A 17,535-nucleotide genomic window follows, 5' to 3' on the forward strand; every position below is an offset into this window, starting at 1 on the left:
GTTATCAGTATGGACTTTATGTAAAAAATGATGGCCAAAACCCATCGAGAGTGACTGCTTTTGCACAATCATTTGGAAAATGCAGCATTAGACAGAAGTTGCTTTACAAGTGCTGTGTAACGGGGCTGCTCTGAACGTCCTCGATCTCTGGCTTCTCCAAGCTTGCTCAAAAAGGCCTTTCTGGCTGCTCCAAGCCTGCTCCAACATGTCTTTCTGGTTGCTCTAAGCCTGCTGCAAAAGGCATCTTTGCCTGCTATGAGGACTGCTCCCAAACCCATGTACCCTGTTCCACCTCTGTGCAAAGCAAAGGTACTTTGAACTTGCGAAATTCCACAAGTCCCCATTCATCTTGCTCGATCTATGCAAGATGGTACGAATTTGCCCTAAATGTGAAGAGAAAGCAGAAGCTAAACCTGTTATCGTTCCCTTTATTTATGGGGCACGGTTACTCATGAAAAAGGTTGTTCCAAAGGACACTTCAGTTGTTGATGCTGCACAAATATTATCCCAAAATTTGTCGCGATCATCTTCTCGTCTCGGCTAATGTCCCGCCTCATTAGATTAAGTTCAGAGCCGCATATGTCACAAAACGTCAGCTTTAGTGCTGACTAATTGATAATTGTTCAGAGGTATTAGAAGAAGTGTGAGCCTGTATGTTCCTTTAAGGATTAGTGCTGCAAAACTTCAATTCATATATGTTATGGGGGGCACCCTGTTTTAGAAACATATTTATTTTGTTTTCAATAAATTATCAAACCTTTATAACCTTCATTCTCTTAGCTGGCCCTCTCAGACATACAGTTGTTAATGTAATGATGCATTGTGTAGCTTTTTAAATCACAAATATTTTTTTTATTGTAAAGAACAAGTTTTTCTGCTGAACTGTAAAAGTCACCAAGCAAATCAGCATTCGACAATAATTTGGAAGGAATAATGTGTGAAGTGAAACGAGTGTGGACATTCGAAGCACACTTAAATAGAATTTGCGGTATGTTGCAGTTTCTCGAGCAAAATCTGGGGTTGACATTAACTTACTTCCAAATTTTCAACATGCGATAACTTTTGTTCATATCTGTTTAAAACACCCATTCCTGCACGTATATGCCAATGCTTTGAATATTCGAATAAACTATAGAGTATTCGAATTTGCTTTAATTCAAACTTAAATTATTAAAAACTTCAAGATATTCTCCTCGAACGCATAGATGTACATTAATCAACATGTAACCACTTGTAAAAGTGGTTTCGCTGAAGTGCAGTGGTGCTATACCGCGAAAGCATTTATGCGAAAAAAACTCGCAGTGCCCCAAAGCGCCCCTTTAAATTTAAAGCGGCCCTACAACACTCATAGAGTAGGGTCAGAAAACACTGCCTATCACTAGTCGAGGCTACCGATAACACGCGAACTATATATTATAGCGCTTCACGCAGCCTGCAATTCACAATAAATTTTCAATGTCACCTAGAAATTGCCCTCTTTTCTCAGTAGACGACGCTACAAGCTCAAAAATGACTCGTCATAACCATTGTATTGACCATTGGCTGATTTGAGCATGGCGCGCTCGGTATTTACTTGGGCTGCCGCGTGAGGCCACGACTTCTCCACGTGTACATGCGTGGTAGCACTCAAAAGCCGCGGATTTGACGGAAAGAGAAAAGAGAAAATGCTCAAGGTCACGAGATGTGTGTGGCGTATTTTCTTTCCCCCTGCCATGAGAGAAGGTAATTAGAGTGTGCGAGAAATTTTTGCAACTCTGCTCGTATTGGACGGATTCTAAATCTTTTTGCGGTGGTGAATTCATGAGGCAATAAGCTTTTTTAGTGAATCCATTGCATGGCTACTTGAAAAAGTGTTGCAGGGCCCCCTTAAATGAACATATTGCCACCTAGAGTTGTGAGCTGGCGAGCCCTAGCGAACTGAAAAGGGCAAAAAGAACGAAGAAGTGTGTGTTAGCGCTTCGTTTAAAAAATACACGCTCATGTCTTTCTGCCCCGCTGTTTCTGTCTTGTCTTCACGGCTTTTGGTGTGTGACAAACTGGTGGAGGTGCTGGGTAAGGTGCAATGAAGCGGCGTTGTGCCATTCGTACCATTTGGGTTGGTGTCAATAGGGCTGGTCGGAGCTGCCATGTTGTTTCTGAGCAGTCCAAACTCCCTTTGCCTTCGGATTTTTCTGCTGGCGCGGTGCACAGGAGTGCCCACCGGTACGGCGCTCGAGTTCTTGCTATGTGGAGGGGTACGCTGCATAGATTACCCAGCACATCCTCCAGTTTTTCATGCACCAAGACTTCCTGCCATGGACTTCCTGAGAGAGCACGGTGCTATCATCGATATTCAACAACGCCTTGTCACGTGCTCAACAAAAAGCGCCACACCAGAACATAATTCCAGCCACAATCGAGCATGTCTGCGTGTAATTGACGATGCTGTGACGATACCACGGTGCTCAAGTGTTATGGTTCAAGTGGCATAGAGCAAGAGGTAGCGGAGAGCAATCGATCCCTACTCTTTTCCCAAGATGTCTGCGTAGCACGGAGCCTAGTAGATCTCCTGGCTGGCCACTGCGAGATTATTGTTACAAACTTCAGCTACGAGTGCCGACACCTTTTCCTGGTGCTGTCATCGCCTGTGCCTACCCAGTAACCAATGTGACTGGGTGTTTTGCTTCCGAGTCAACCGATAATGGCGAAGCACCTCTCCGGTGTGTCGACATAAATCCAACGCTTTCTGATGAAAAGAAATGGAGGCTTAACGACCTGATGATAGAATTCCACGCCTTTTTTGCACATTCATCGAGAATCCGTGAGACTTCGATTACTAAACACCGTATTAGTACCTACGGGGACGCGCACCCTATACGGCAACAGTCTTGCCGCGTTTCACCAACCGAACGACGCGTGATTCAAAAGCAAGTGAAGGAAATGCTTCAAGACAATGTAATACAGCCATCAAGCAGCCCTTGGTCATCGCCAGTGGTCCTTGTAAAGAAGAAGGACGGCACACTTCGCTTTTGTGTCAATTATAGGACGCTGAATAACGTCACAAAAAAAGACGTGTACCCGTTGCCTCGAGTGGATGACTCTCTTGACAGGCTGAGGCGAGCAAAGTACTTTTCCTCAATCGGCCTCAAAAGTGGTTACTGGCAAATTGAAGTCGATCAACGTGACCGCGAAAAAACTGCTTTTGTAACTCCTGACGGTCTGTATGTATTCCGAGTGCTCCCATTCGGTCTCTGCTCCGCTCCGGCCACATTCCAACGAATGATGCATACCGTTCTCGCTGACCTCAAGTGGAAAAGTTGCCTCGTCTATCTAGATGATGTCGTTGTCTTTTCAAGAACGTTTGACGAGCACCTTTGTTGCCTTCGGAGTGTTCTTGAAGCTATACGATCCGCTCACCTTACCCTCAAACCTGAGAAGTGCTATTTCGGCTTCAAAGAACTGAAGTTCCTGGGTCACATTGTGAGCGCTGCAGGCGTTCAGCCTGATCCCGAGAAGACTGCCGCTGTGGCCGCTTTTCCAGCTCCGACAGACAAGAAAAGTCTTCGACGATTTCTGGGGCTCTGTGCGTACTATCGCTGCTTTATTGAGAACTTTTCTAAGATTGCCGAGCCACTCATCAGACTTACACATGATGACACCCAATTTCTGTGAACTGACAAACAAGCGACTGCCTTTGCGGAACTGCAACATCGATTGTCTTCTCCTACTGTACTTGGTCATTTCGATGAGGACGCTGACACAGAGGAGCGCATTGATGCAAGCAACATTGGTTTCAGAGCTATCTTGGTGCAAAGACAAGATGGAACCGAACGTGTGATTGCCTGCGCGAGCCGCATTCTATCACATGCCGAAACCAACTATTCAACGTTAGAGAAAAAATGTCTCGCGGTAATATGGGCGATTACAAAGTTCAGGCCTTATCTCTATGGGCGCCCATTTAAAGTTGTGACTGATCACCACGCTTTATGTTGGTTGGCTAACCTCCGAGACCCCTTTGGGTGATTAGCACGATGGAGTTTGTGACTTCAGGAGTTCGATGTCACCATCGTAAACAAGTCGGGTAGAAAGTGCCGATGCGTCCAGTGCCGCTGCTGCCGCTGCCATAGGTGATTGTGTAATGTGTCTTTTGTGAAGTATTGCATTGTTTTGGGGTAACTTGCTCCAGAGCTGTAGCTCGGCTCACCTAGCTATATGGCAGGCGCACCTACTGGTCGTATTAATGACGTAGCGAAAGCGCTTTCTGAGAAGGCTCCTACTAGTATCAAAGAGGTCTTCAGTCAAAGTCATCAGTGAATTGGCCACTAAGCTTGATGCCTTCGCCGTTCATATCATAGTTCACGTTGGTAAGATTGAAGACTCAAACTCAGAAATTAAAGATGAGGCCGGGAAAATGCGTGAATCTGTCGAATTCATGAATACGGCCTTTGAAGAGTTTAAGAAAGATGTTGCGAACTTTCGAAGGGAACTAACAGAGGTGAGGACTCAAAATAAAAATATTGTGAAACAAAACCAAGAGATGGCTAGACAACTGACTGACGCCAAAAAGGAGATTATTGAACTTAAGCAGCACGGAAGGAACATGAACGTGGAAATCATAGGGCTTCCACGTACCGCAGATGAAAATCTAAAGGCGACAGTGGGTAAAATGGCCGCCTATTTGGGAATCGAGATGTCCGATGGAGACATTGATGTCGCACATCGTGTTCCATCCAGAGATAAAAATAAACCAAATGTTGTGGTAAGATTTGCAACCAGGACATCCCGAGACAAATTTCTGACTGCAGCTAGGAAGACGAGGCTAAATACGAGTCACCTTTCTTTAGAGCATAATGATCCCATCTATGTCAATGAGCATCTCTGCCTAGAAATTGAGATTCTGCTCAGGAAAGCTCGACAGGTGAAAGCAGAAAAAAAGTGGAAGTTTGCATGGGTATCTCAGGGCTGGATTCTAATGAGAAAAGCTGAGAACTCGCTGGTTGAACATATTCAATCTGAAGGTGACCTTGCCAAGGTTGCATAGGTGCTCGTGTTCAGTTAAGTTCTGTATTTATAAATATGCTCAATCCTTCATATACGAAAAAACAGAAATGTAATAAGTTCTCGGTTTTCCACTGCAACGTTCGAAGTTTACACAGGAATTTAAACAATTCAAGCTACTATCGCAGCCACGCAACTCGCGTGCGCGAGGAGGTGGTGTTGCCTTGTTTATATGGGATTATAATGCGTGCAATGTCTTGCTTGATGCATCTGTTACCAACGCAACTATAAAAACTCTGTTTATCAAAATTGAAAGAGGGCCAGTTATTGGCGTTGTATACCGCCCGCCCAGTTCTTCGATCAAAGCGTTCCTTAAGGAATTTGAGTCTGTGCTTATGAGAGTTTCCTGCATACACTACAATAATATTGTAGTTGTTGGAGACTTTAATATTGACCTGTCATCTGATACCTAGAATGAGTACACGCTCCTCTTGAAATAATTTAACTTGTGTAATGTCATAAATGAGCCAACGTGTATCACTGACACGTCATGTACTCTTATTGATCACGCCCTCTGCAACATTGGCAATGATGTGCATGCTGGTGTGCTTTCTGTTCCGATTGCCGATCACTTGCCTATTTTTGTTACCCTTACAAATGAGCCTCTTAATACGAAACCTTCTAGGGGAAAATTAACTACAAAGATTGATTATAAGTTACTATGAGACAAAATAAGTCAAATCGATTATTGCACTATGTATGACGAGGATGTAAATATAGAATACAGTAAATTCATATGCTCTCTCAAAAATGCTGTGTCACAAAGCACCACCACAACTAGTAGTAAGTACACCAAGCCATTCTGCCCTTGGATGACACCTAGTATTCTAGAAATATTGAAACAAAAAGACCATTAGTATCACAAGTGGCAGCAGCAGAGAACCAATGCCTATTACTTAAATCAATTCAAATGCTATAGGAATAAGTCAGTCACTCTAATGAGGAAACAAAAAAAAGAATACTATGCTAAGCTTATTGAAGAGGCTGGAGGCAACACCAAGGAGAACTTGGGAAATAGCAAAATCCGCTGTTGGCCTTGACTCAGATAAATGTGTACTGCCTGACGATATAACTCAAGACACAGTGGATCGCTTTAACAAGTATTTTGCAGAAGTCGGGTGTGCTTTGGCTGCTCAGTTTCCTGACACTACAGATCACACGCGTCCCATAAGATCAGTTTCTGATAGTTTTGCCATATTTGAGATAGAAATGTCCCATATCATGTCAATAGTAAAAAGGCTAGACGCCAATAAAGCGGCTGGGCTCGATGCTATTACAGTTAAATAATAAAGTAACATAGCCATTCTGGCAGACCATTTGCTGCACATGTTTCAACACTGGCAGGACTGTGGTATATACCCAAATGAGCTTAAGTTGGGCAAAGTCGTCCCTGTATGCAAAGATGAAGACCGATCAAGTGCCTCAAATTACAGACCGATATCTGTGTTAAGTGTAATTAATACAATGTTTGAAAAAATTTTATCAGCACAGATAACATCATTTGCATCCAAACATAATATACTTTGCTCAAACCAGCATGGTTTTCGAGTACACAGATCTAGATCTACTGCAGTTTTGGTATTAACCCAACAAGTTAACGAAGCCTTGAACAACAATAAGATAGCCGTTGTAGTTTTCTTAGACATAAGAAAGGCTTTCGATTCCGTCAACCACAACATCATGTTAAGGAAGCTTCATGACTACGGTTTTCGAGGCGAAATTCACCAGCTTCTTAAATTTTACGTATCCTACCGACAGCAACGAGTAGTGATGAATGGTGTCGAGTCCTCTACTCAATCAATAGTCTCTGGGGTACCACAAGGCTCAGTTATTGGACCCACTCTTTTTTCCCTGTACGGTAATGATTTTCCCTCCATCCTACTATATTCAGAAGCTTTAATGTACGCAGACGATATGGCACTAATCTTTGTTGGTGACAGCTTAAGAGACATCGAAGGTAAAATTAACGAAGAGTTACAGAGAGGACAAGTATGGTTTAAACGAAACCACCTAGATATCAACACAGAGAAAACTAAATACATGGTCTTTCACTCTAGGAAAAAAGAATTCGACTTTGCAGGTTTTAACTTGGTTTTAGATATGGCACTGCTACAGCCAGTAACCTCGTTCCAGCGCGGCGGGGCATGTGAAGCATGTGAAATAAACGCTGTTGTAGACCAAGTGCAACGTGGGTCTAAACTCAATAAAAAGCACAAGTACTTAGGGGTCATGTTTGACTCGGACATGAACTGGAAATCGCATATAGATAAGACATGCTCCAAGCTAGCATATGGGCGTCACATGCTACTAAAAACTCATGAATGTTTTGGCGCATCGATTTTACGCATCCTATATTTTGCATTCGTGCACAGTCACTTGAGCTGCTGTATAGCATCGTGGGGCAGTACACATAAAACTCATTTTAAATGTATTAGCCGCCTGCAAAAGAGGGCAGTCCGGATTATCACATACTCAAACAGGACGGATACTGCAAAACAACTGTTTGAAACGATGCGTGTATTTACACTGGACTCTGTTCACGTGTCCAGTGTTGCTGATATAGTGCATAGAATAATAAAACGTAATGACCCATTCCCATTAAGCACCTTTACGTTACCCGCGCGCTGTACAAGAACTGCAGCGAATCACTGTTTTAATTTACCGGTAGCCAGAAATGCCTACGGTCAAAGGCTTATAGAATTTCACGGCGCTCTCATATGGAATGCGATACAGACTGATGTGAAAGAGGCCAGAAATTCTTCATTGGCCATGAAGCATGTACTTCATGCGAACTAAGCAATACGAATAGTCAGTTAGTGTTAATCATATTTTTATGATTATTATTATTCTAGTGCTATTATTATTCTGTGCTGTAAGTAGCTATGTTCTGCGCTATTTTTCTTTGTATACCGTAATTACTCGAATCTAAAATGCACCTTTTTTCCGGTTAAGTGAGTTCATAAATCGCATGCGCGTTAGAATCGAGTATGAAAAAAATAATAAATACGGTCATTCTATTGCCATCGGCACTTCCGAAATGGCCGCCCCCTACGTGCTTCGGCATGGCGCGTCGGCCGTTTCTGCCTTTGTGTTTCCCATGTGCGGCACTTCGTATGTGTGCTGAGGAGTTCGTCATCTTGTAGTGCATTAGCATCGACGGCATGGTAGGGCCGACTCCAAAACCTCGACGAGTGCACCACAATGCCGCTTTTAAAAGAAAACTGATCACGTGTGCCGAGACGGACGGAAATCGGGCCGCATCGCAGTCGTTCGGAGTTCCCGAAACGTGCGTGCGGGACTGGCGGAAAGAAAAGTAGAATATTGTCGACAGCAAAGATTCACGTAAAGGCTTCAGTGGACCACAGCAGGGTCGGTTTCCACAAATTGAAGAGCTGCTCGGCAAGTATGTGATTAAGCAGTGAGCGGCACAGCGGCCCGTGACGACAGAACTGCTCTAAGTGCAGGCTATGCAGTTAGCCTTAGAATAAAGGGCTAAAGAGGAGCCAGTTTAAAGCGAGCAGGTGCTGGCTAACTAACTTTATGAAGAAGAAAGGCTTTTCCTTCCGAAGGCGAACGGGCATATGCCGGAAGTTGCCGGAGGAGTACGAAGAAAAGCTTCACAGTCTACAGAGGTTCGTCCTAAACTTGCGGCAGAACAACGGCTACCTGCTTAGGCAAATCGAGAATGCTGATCAGACGCCTCTTTAATTCGACATGCCTGGCACCACAATCATCGAGGAGAAGGGGGCGAAGCAAGTTCGTGTGCTGACATCAGGCCACGGTAAAACTAGAGTGACAGCAATGCTCCGTTGCACGTCAGATAGGCACGAGCTTCCCCCGTACCTCATATTTAAACGAAGACGCTCTGGAAAGGACTCATTTTCCCGAGTTGTGTGATCGTGTGGGCCAATGAGAAAAATGGGTGCGCGTTGCAATCGATGTCTTAGTTTTTTTGTTTTTTTTTTCGTCGTGGAAACCGGGCGCGTGTTACAATCGAGGGCGCGGTAGAATCGAGTAAATACGGTAATTCAATCATGTGCTTTTTGTTTTTTTTTTTTTCTTTCTATTTTTAAACATTGTATCCAGCTTGATGTCCTTTGTCGCTGTGTAACCGCTTGCACAAGTATGTTGGTATGTCACACAATTGGTCCCTCTACTAGTCAGCTAGGCTATGAGACCAAACAAATGTTTGCGAAGTTTTTTGTTACATGGATGTGAAAGTTACAAAGTTACAATATTTGACATTATCTGTACAAGCGTTTCAATATAATTTCGAAACACAAGGTAATAGAAGACCACTTCTGTATTCATCGCGCAAACTCAGCCTAAGATTCTGCTGCATCAGTGCAGCCGATGAAGTAAAATGTGAAGTACGTCATGTTTCTGAAAATAAAAAGCAGCTCTCGGGAAAAAAAAAAAAGCGTGAAGGCACCGACACGCTATCACGAGCACCTCTGGAATCCGACCATACAGCTGTAGAAGATGACAGTGCCTTTCTGGGGACTCTCAGTGGGGCGGACCTCCTCAGTAAGCAACGAGCGGACCTCGAGTTAAGGCCCATCATCGATCATTTAGAAAGCAGCACCGCATCTGTTCCTCGTCAACTTTCACGTACGTTGCCGTCATTTTGCTTATGACACGGCATATTATACAAGAAAAACACCGGTGTCGGTAGCAGATTTTATCTTCTAGTCGTTTCTCAAGACCTTCGTGATAACATCCTATTAGCCTGCCACGATGAGCCGACATCCGGCCATCTGGGATACTCACGGACGCTCGACCGGGTACGACAGCTATATTTCTGGCCAAAACTCGCTGCTTGTGTCAAACGCTACGTGAAAGGATGCTGCGAATGTCAGCGTCGCAATTCACCACCTGTAAAGCCTGTGGGCCTCTTACAACCCATCGACTCACTATGTACGCCGTTTGACCAAATTGGGATGGACCTCCTTGGACTGTTTCCTTTGTCTCACTCTTGAAACAAGTGGATCATCGTCGCAACTGATTACTTGACACGTTAGGCTGAAATGAAGCCACTGCCACGCGGTACAGCATCTGAAGTCACCCAGTTTTTCATGCACCACATGGTGCTTTGTCACGGCGCCCTGTCATTCATCATCTTCACTGACCGAGGGACAGCGTTTACGGCAAAACTGTTGGTCGACATCTTCAAGATCAGTTACACGAACCACCGTAAGACAACCGCATACCACCCCCGGAGTAACAGCTTGACAGAAAGGCTAAACAAAACACTGGCGGACATGATTTCTATGTATGTGGATGTGCAGCATAAAACGTGGGACGAGATCCTGCCAAACGTAACATTTGCGTACTACACCGCAACCCAGGAAACGACAAGGTTCGCACCCTTTCGCCTCGTTTACGGTCAAGACGTGCAAACCATGCTAGACGCCATGATTCCTTGTGACATCTACGAGCACGAGCTGCTAACTCCTGAAGTCGAGGATTACATTCAGCGTGCAGAGGAAGCACATCAATTAGCTCGTGTGCACATGAGATCGCAGCAATGTGAAGATGCCCGAAGGTACAATATCCCCCCATCGACCAGTCACTTATCAACCTGGTGACCAAGTGTGGGTTGGGACTCCTATTACACGGCGAGGTCTCAGCGAGAAACTCCTGAGCAAGTACTTTGGACCCTACAAAGTATTGCGGCGGTTGAACGAGGTCAACTATAAAGTCATTCCAGACAAATGCTCGGCAACGACCCAGCGCCACTCACCACGGACAGAGACTGTGCATGTCGTCCGCCTAAAACCTTATTTTACGCGGTAATACTCGCCTTATTGTGCCCAGGCAGAAAACATTTTCTTTTTTTTACGTTGTCCATAGTGTCTTGAACACACTTTGAACTGTGGTAATGTTTTTTTTTCGTTATGACCAACCACAGACATTTTTTTTTTGCACCTGCATATGCCCTGTGCACTATAAGTATCGTTTCTCCCTTTCTTTTTTTTTTCCCCTTATAGGCCCTGTTGTCCCCTTGTGCATGAGCATCGAGTCGATGTTCTAATGGGAGGGGGAATAATATCACCCTAGAGTTGTGAGCCGGCAAGCCCTAGCGAACCGAAAAGTGCAAAGAGAACGAAGAAGAAGTGTGTATTAGCGCTTCGTTTAAAAGATACATGCTCGTGTCTTTCTGCCCCGCTGTTCCTGTCTTGTCTTCACAGCTCTTGGTGTGTGAAAATATTATCTTCAAATCAATTCATCATTTTCTTAAGCTTAAAAGTTTGTTATGACTACTTACATGCTTAAGGTATAATGAATTTTAAGATGTTATGTATTTTACAGGTTATCAGTTATCACTCTCATTCTACTTAAGGTTGAATTCTGCTACTACAGAACATTCAGTCGCCTTCCTTCGAATGAAAAAAGAAAAAGACATTTGTATAGAGGCCCTACTTAAATTTAAAAAAAAATATTCTGCAGGTTAGTTGTGTTATGATAATATCCATTTTTCTTTATATGTCAATATACTGCTTGAATTCAATTTGAAATTATTTTAACAAAACCACTATTGGCTTCAAACTTAAAATTCATTATTTGCACAAACACAGTGAATGCTCCAGCGCTTCAAATATTCTATGGAATACCATATTTACTCTTCCAACAGGCGAGTTTTTTATCCAGAATATCGGGTTCCAACTTCGGGGTTCTCCTATTAGGCGGGGTAAAATTTCCAAAAATTTTATTCCCGATTACAGCTCAGACCACTGATAACGTATGCGTTGCCGAAGTCACAAATATCCGCAATGCAGCTGAAACAGCCTTTTTCGTAGTCTTCACTAGCGTAAAACGTCTTGAGCATGCAGTCTCGCATGTCCAAGAATCGAGATGTTTGATGTGGTGTGGATTGAAATTTCCAAAAAAAAAATAATATTGAGAGACCCGCGTTCCCAACAAAATGACAGCAGCTGAAGCCACGAGTTGCCATGCTATATTTTCATTGTACACTTTCATCATGGATGGAGGCTGTCAGGGATGCATAGTGGACGACGTGATAAAATAAACGTCGCTTATGATTACCTCTGGATACCTCAGAAAGCGTGACTGCGAGAGGCAGTGAGAAAATGAGTAAGTGTGCGAGGAGTGTTAATTGTGCACAAGTGTGCAGAAACATGATGCATACTAGGAGGTTCATATTGCTGAGACATGGTGTTATGACATGCATGAATTGTGAGTAAACGCGAACAAGGTTATATTTTCATTGTCCCCATGGGGTTCATAATGCTGTAACAGAGTGCTGAGACATGGGCCGCGTAGTATTTCAGCTGCCCTTCTTTTGAATAGTGTGCCCTTACAACAAGCCATGATTTGAGGAGTGTGCGCAGGGCATGTGGAAGACAATTTTTAACTGGACTGGCTTCCGAACTTGATTTGTGGTGACAGGCTTGCCCTTAATAGTGTTGGTTTATTGGCCTGTGTTGATTATCAAAACTGCCACAGTGTGACACATGCCCTTGGTGAAGTTCATGTATTGCATCCATCCGATAGGGACTCCTGTGACGCTTTCTCTGCTCATATTTACAGGGAAGGCGCTCCCGCCACAGCAACTCACACTGTGTCGCTCCCATCAGCGCCAGTGCAGGCGTGCCCCCTCCTGTTGGAGCTGGTGGCACCGGCACACGGTCGGGTGCGCACCCCCCTGACTGTCAGCTACCTGCTGCACAACCGCACCTTGCTCGTACAGGACGTCGAGCTGGTCATGGACTCCAGCGATGCCTTCATGTACTCGGGCAACAAGCTGGTGAGCATATTTTCATCGTACTGGGAGATATTTTCATCATTCTATTAGTAGAATGCTCTTTCGCGACACCAAAAAAAATGCTTGCTGCAAGACGATTCTTTTGTAAGGTAGAAAGCATGCGAAAAGAAAATGCAGGTGGTGACGTCACCATGAAGTTCATGGCGGCGTAGATTTTGACAGCATCTGCTGGGGCTTTTCTCATTCCTAATCAAGAATGAAGTTAATTGTGTTTCGAGGGAGCCAGGGACAACTTAGAAATGTTCAAAAAGTTTCGTTGAGCCGATGGGGCCAAAATATGGAAAGAGTCTCTCGGAAATTCATGACATTACCTTTGGAGGTTGTGCCAGTCAATTTAAAGGTGAAATTTTTATTATGGGTTTTCTCATGCATATTAACACACCTATGGTAGTTAAACTACCAATAGTAGAATAAAGTGATGAGTAGAACTCATCACTTTAATGTAATTTATTATTTCTCTTCAGTGTCTCTTCATTAAATCAGTAGTACATACAGCAAAAACAGAGTTAGCTTGAGGCAGTTAGCATGTGTTTATTCAGAGTGCTTTTTTTCAGTCTGGTGCAATTTTGCCATGCCTTTTTTTTTATGGTATGAAAAACACAGAGTGTGTGTGTCTGCTTTCATGTGTGCAATGTTTTTCCTGTGGTGTTTGTTTTGCTTCTGTTAAATATAATCCACCACTGCATACACATCTTCAGTTCTGGAGTTGTGAATATGTGTTGTGTACACTGCAAAAGTTTAAACCTGGATATCATCACGAGTCAGTAAAATATGAAATTCAACCATTTAGCAATGTATAGTTACCGAAGGGTACATTGTTATGTGGAAAGTATGCAGTAATGTTTGAATAATACAGCAGTGGGAAAAAAAACTAATTTTAATTGTGCTAACAAAGAATATTTGTTGAACGCAAGATTTGGTGAACACGATTTTATGCCGCAATCATAAAGTCCTCTTCACAGAACTTGTGCATCATGTGTAAAGACTAAAGAAATGCAAACATGAAGCTTGACATACTGGGTAATGTATGTTAAACGAAATTATACCTATTCGGGCACTGTGGCTTGCCAACAAAATCTTGGGTATTGCCTGAGTGGTGTGACACCGATGTTATCATGTTCGCCGAACCGAACCACTCAGTCTCCACTCAGTCTGTTGAACTGGCTACATTGAAAGCTATTGTGTGTAGAAAAAAAAACGAAACAGGCCTGGTATGAAATCATGCCATAGCAGAACAGGCCAAATTGCAGCTCCACCATTTATGGCACTCACCTTTCGTTTCAAATCATCGTGCACCAAATTAAGAAAAGGGTTAAGTTAATTAAAACCATAGATGCCATGTTAAGTCGTTAGCATGCAGTGCTATTTCGTGTAACGTTACCTTCTGTCAAATAAATAAAGTTGTACATGTACACAAAATCACAGCTCTGATCTTACCGACTGGTCTAATTGCCAGCATAAGAATATCCATAATTAAAATGACGCCTGTGCTAAAGGTCTGGTTATTGCTTCAGGTGTGCTGCTCTGAAAAGGAACAACACATATTGTATTTACTCGCATAATCCTCACACTTTTTTTGGCAGAAAATCGATGCAAAGGTGGAGGGTTCGAGAATTACGAGGGGAAAACTTTCCACGAAAACGTACAGAGCAAAAAAGAAAACGAAGTGGCCGCCAATTGGGATTCTCACACCAGCAACTAACAGCAAGCTTTGAGAAGTAATAATTAAATCTTACCTCAACAATAAAAGCACAGATTCAGCACAATGCAAGATTTATTTTAGACACAAAAAGCGCAAGCAAATAGTCAAGAATTAGAAAACCATACGCAAAGCTTGTGGGCGTTGCGGGCATAATGGTAGTGGTAGCAGAGCAGGCCCAACGCGTCGTGGTGGCTTTCAGCTGCCGTCCCCAGTAGCGAACACAAAACTCCTAGTAGACTCCGAAGGGCTTACCGGCGGTCCTGTTGTCGTTGTTTAGTGCATGATCTATCACTTTCAACCTAAAAGCAGCGGTGTAGCTTCAGTATCGCCCCATAACGTGACAAGATTACCGACACAACATACAAAACATGCCGCAATGCGCACTTGCCACTTTGGTTTGGCTTGGATTGGAATTAATAATAGGCAATAATAGTACGCTTGATGCTTAAGAAATGGCGCCAGATGGTGTACGCTTTCATCATCAGTAGCTAGAATGAGCAGACAACATTATTGCGGTAGTTTTCGGAGTGCGATAATTACTCGAGGAAAAAAAGAAATCGCATTTTTGTTGGGCGATGTGGGGGTTGCGAGAATTATACGATTACGAGGATTGCGCGAGTAAATACGGTACTTCATAGATGGAACGCCCTTTTTTGCGTCTGAATCCACCAGGCTGGTGATAGATATGACACAAATGTTTAAAATGTATGGGCTACACAAATATTGGATACTCATATGTAGATGCACGCACAATACACTTTATTGCAATGATTTGTAGACTTGACGGGATATAAAATTGAGCTGACTAATAGAGTAAATGTTTTAGTGATTGGTGATAAACATTTGCTGTCTATGTTCTTCAACTTATGCTCATAAAACTCCCCAGAAAATAAATAATAGCAATGTTATGACAAAAGCAACAATATAAAAAAAACCTACCTGTACCGTCTGGTCTTTTCTGTGTATTGGCAACTAGCCCACAGTCTATGAAACCCAACTTGGCTGGTCCGAAACCAGACAGGTTGCAATGCTTGACATTGATTTGCTCTCGTGGCAACAGAGAACAATTTCACTGCAACGGAATTTCTTTCCACTGTGGACTTTAATACAGTCAAACGTCGTTATAACGAAGTTGAAGGCGGAGTCGTGATTACTTCATTATAACCATTAGTTCATTATAGCCATATCTATTTTTACCTGCAATTAGCCAGCAAAAGAGATTGTACACGCCAATTAATACCACAGCAGCCTGCCACGCTGAGAAAAATGGCTGTCGGAAGGCAAAAAAATAGCAAAATGACAAAGAACAATGCGCTTCATTACCGCCAAATTCTGCACACCAGCTGGCAGATCACTTAAAAAAAAATTGGTCTTTAATATTATTGACTTTTATGGACTCTTCCTCACGCGGATTACTGCTTTTTCAGCTGCAGTAGCTATTTTGATTGTATCCTCGCCATCATCGTAAGCACCAAAGAAGCAGCACAGCAGCTCTGTCGCATCCAGTGCTTGTGCGGGCGTCGGTAGGTCGGGTTCGCCAACATTATGCTCAGGGTGTCGACACATTCGTCACTGTGGTCATGCAGGCCCATCACCGCGGGCACAATTTCCGCATCTGACAAAACTTCGGTTGTCACTATGTCAGCATCGGCACCGACGTACATGCGGATAGTGTTGCAGTGAGGCACAATGCGGCGTCAAGGAGGGCGTCGTCCGCAGCATTCTGCGACATCGCCGACATCTTCGGCCACTTTTTTTTCTTGACACCAGGCTCAACAGCTTTCAACAATGCCGACTTTTGCTCGATTATTTATTTTTGCACTTACGTTTGCCACTGCCGTTGTCCACCTCGTATCTAGCTGATAGAGATGGTGTTGCTCTTCTACAGCGAACGACACGGAAGAAACCCACAATCTCCACAGCCCGGGCGGCCTGCGAGGCCCCGGCGCAGGGCTGAAAGAAAGAAGGAGGTCAGATGCGCGAGCGAGGCAGCAAGTTCTACAGGAAAGGGGAAGCCGGCTGACGCGCATGCTCGCGTGATTTGCTGCGCGGGCAAGTTTATTAGTTTTACAGGAAAGGGGAAGCAGAGAGACTCGCTCTCTCAGGTGTGTTTGCAGGCTGCAGGGGGCTCCCGGGGAGCGCAAAGCGCGAGTATTGAATTACCATAACCGGGATGAGCCGTAAATCGTCGCGCGCTATAAGATATTGAATTGCATATGATATATTCTGCTTTGTTATAACGAAGTTTTACTGTACTTACTGCTTCTCTTCGTGCAGCTGCACTTCCGCATCCTCCCACGTGAGTGCCAGACCCTCACGTACAACCTGTACCCATTGTTGCCGGGATACGTGCCCTTGCCTCGTATGCACTTGGTGCTCGGGCCAGGCACCGCGGCTGCCTCCACCCTCGACAGCCTCCTCAACGAGATGCTGCCCTCGCACATCTTCATCATGGTGAGCGAGCCTTCAGCTAGGTTCTTCATGTTCTCCTCTCTCCCTTAAAAAAAATATTTCTGGGTGTGGTCTGGTGTTACAGTGAAATCTTGGTGTAACGAACCCCACATTAAAGAACTTCTGAAAAATCCTGTGCCAACTGCTAATAGTTTCAATGCAAAATTATTTCACTACTACGTACTTCAGGATACCAAACCTTTCAGAATAACGAATGTTAATTTAGTTTTGCATTATATTAACAAAGCCTCCGTACTACGAACTCATGTTCTGAGATCCGTCGCGACCACCGGAGCGGTGCGCAAGCAGATGACAAAGTGAATGGACACCTTGCTTCTCGGAAGACACACGACGGTGCAGAGGGAAAAAAAGGAAAACAAAAGGGGGACCTTCTTTTCTTTCTTTTTGTTAAACACTGATGCTGCAGGTTTACAAGCGCAGAGGCAAGGGGCAACACGAGAGGGCAACGCCGGCGAGGCAGGGTGAGAGTTGCGGAGCAAGAAGCATGGGCACGGAAAACCTGAGACAGCGAAGGAGCAGAAAATTAAATGCCACGAAT

The 17,535-nt window shown here is 43.9% G+C and overlaps 1 protein-coding gene across 1 annotated transcript in view; it reads left to right on the plus strand.

Annotated features, from left to right (window-relative positions):
• Window positions 1-17,535, plus strand: part of LOC142804073 (trafficking protein particle complex subunit 11-like) — a 145,709-nt gene that overhangs the window by 124,050 nt on the left and 4,124 nt on the right. Inside the window, exons 28-29 of the mRNA XM_075890622.1 lie at window positions 12,589-12,805; window positions 16,803-16,979. Of these exons, the coding sequence (XP_075746737.1) occupies window positions 12,589-12,805; window positions 16,803-16,979 (394 nt within the window). The remainder of the gene's footprint in view (window positions 1-12,588; window positions 12,806-16,802; window positions 16,980-17,535) is intronic.

The sequence above is a fragment of the Rhipicephalus microplus genome, chromosome 3 (assembly GCF_043290135.1).
Source record: "Rhipicephalus microplus isolate Deutch F79 chromosome 3, USDA_Rmic, whole genome shotgun sequence".
Taxonomy (NCBI): domain Eukaryota; kingdom Metazoa; phylum Arthropoda; class Arachnida; order Ixodida; family Ixodidae; genus Rhipicephalus; species Rhipicephalus microplus.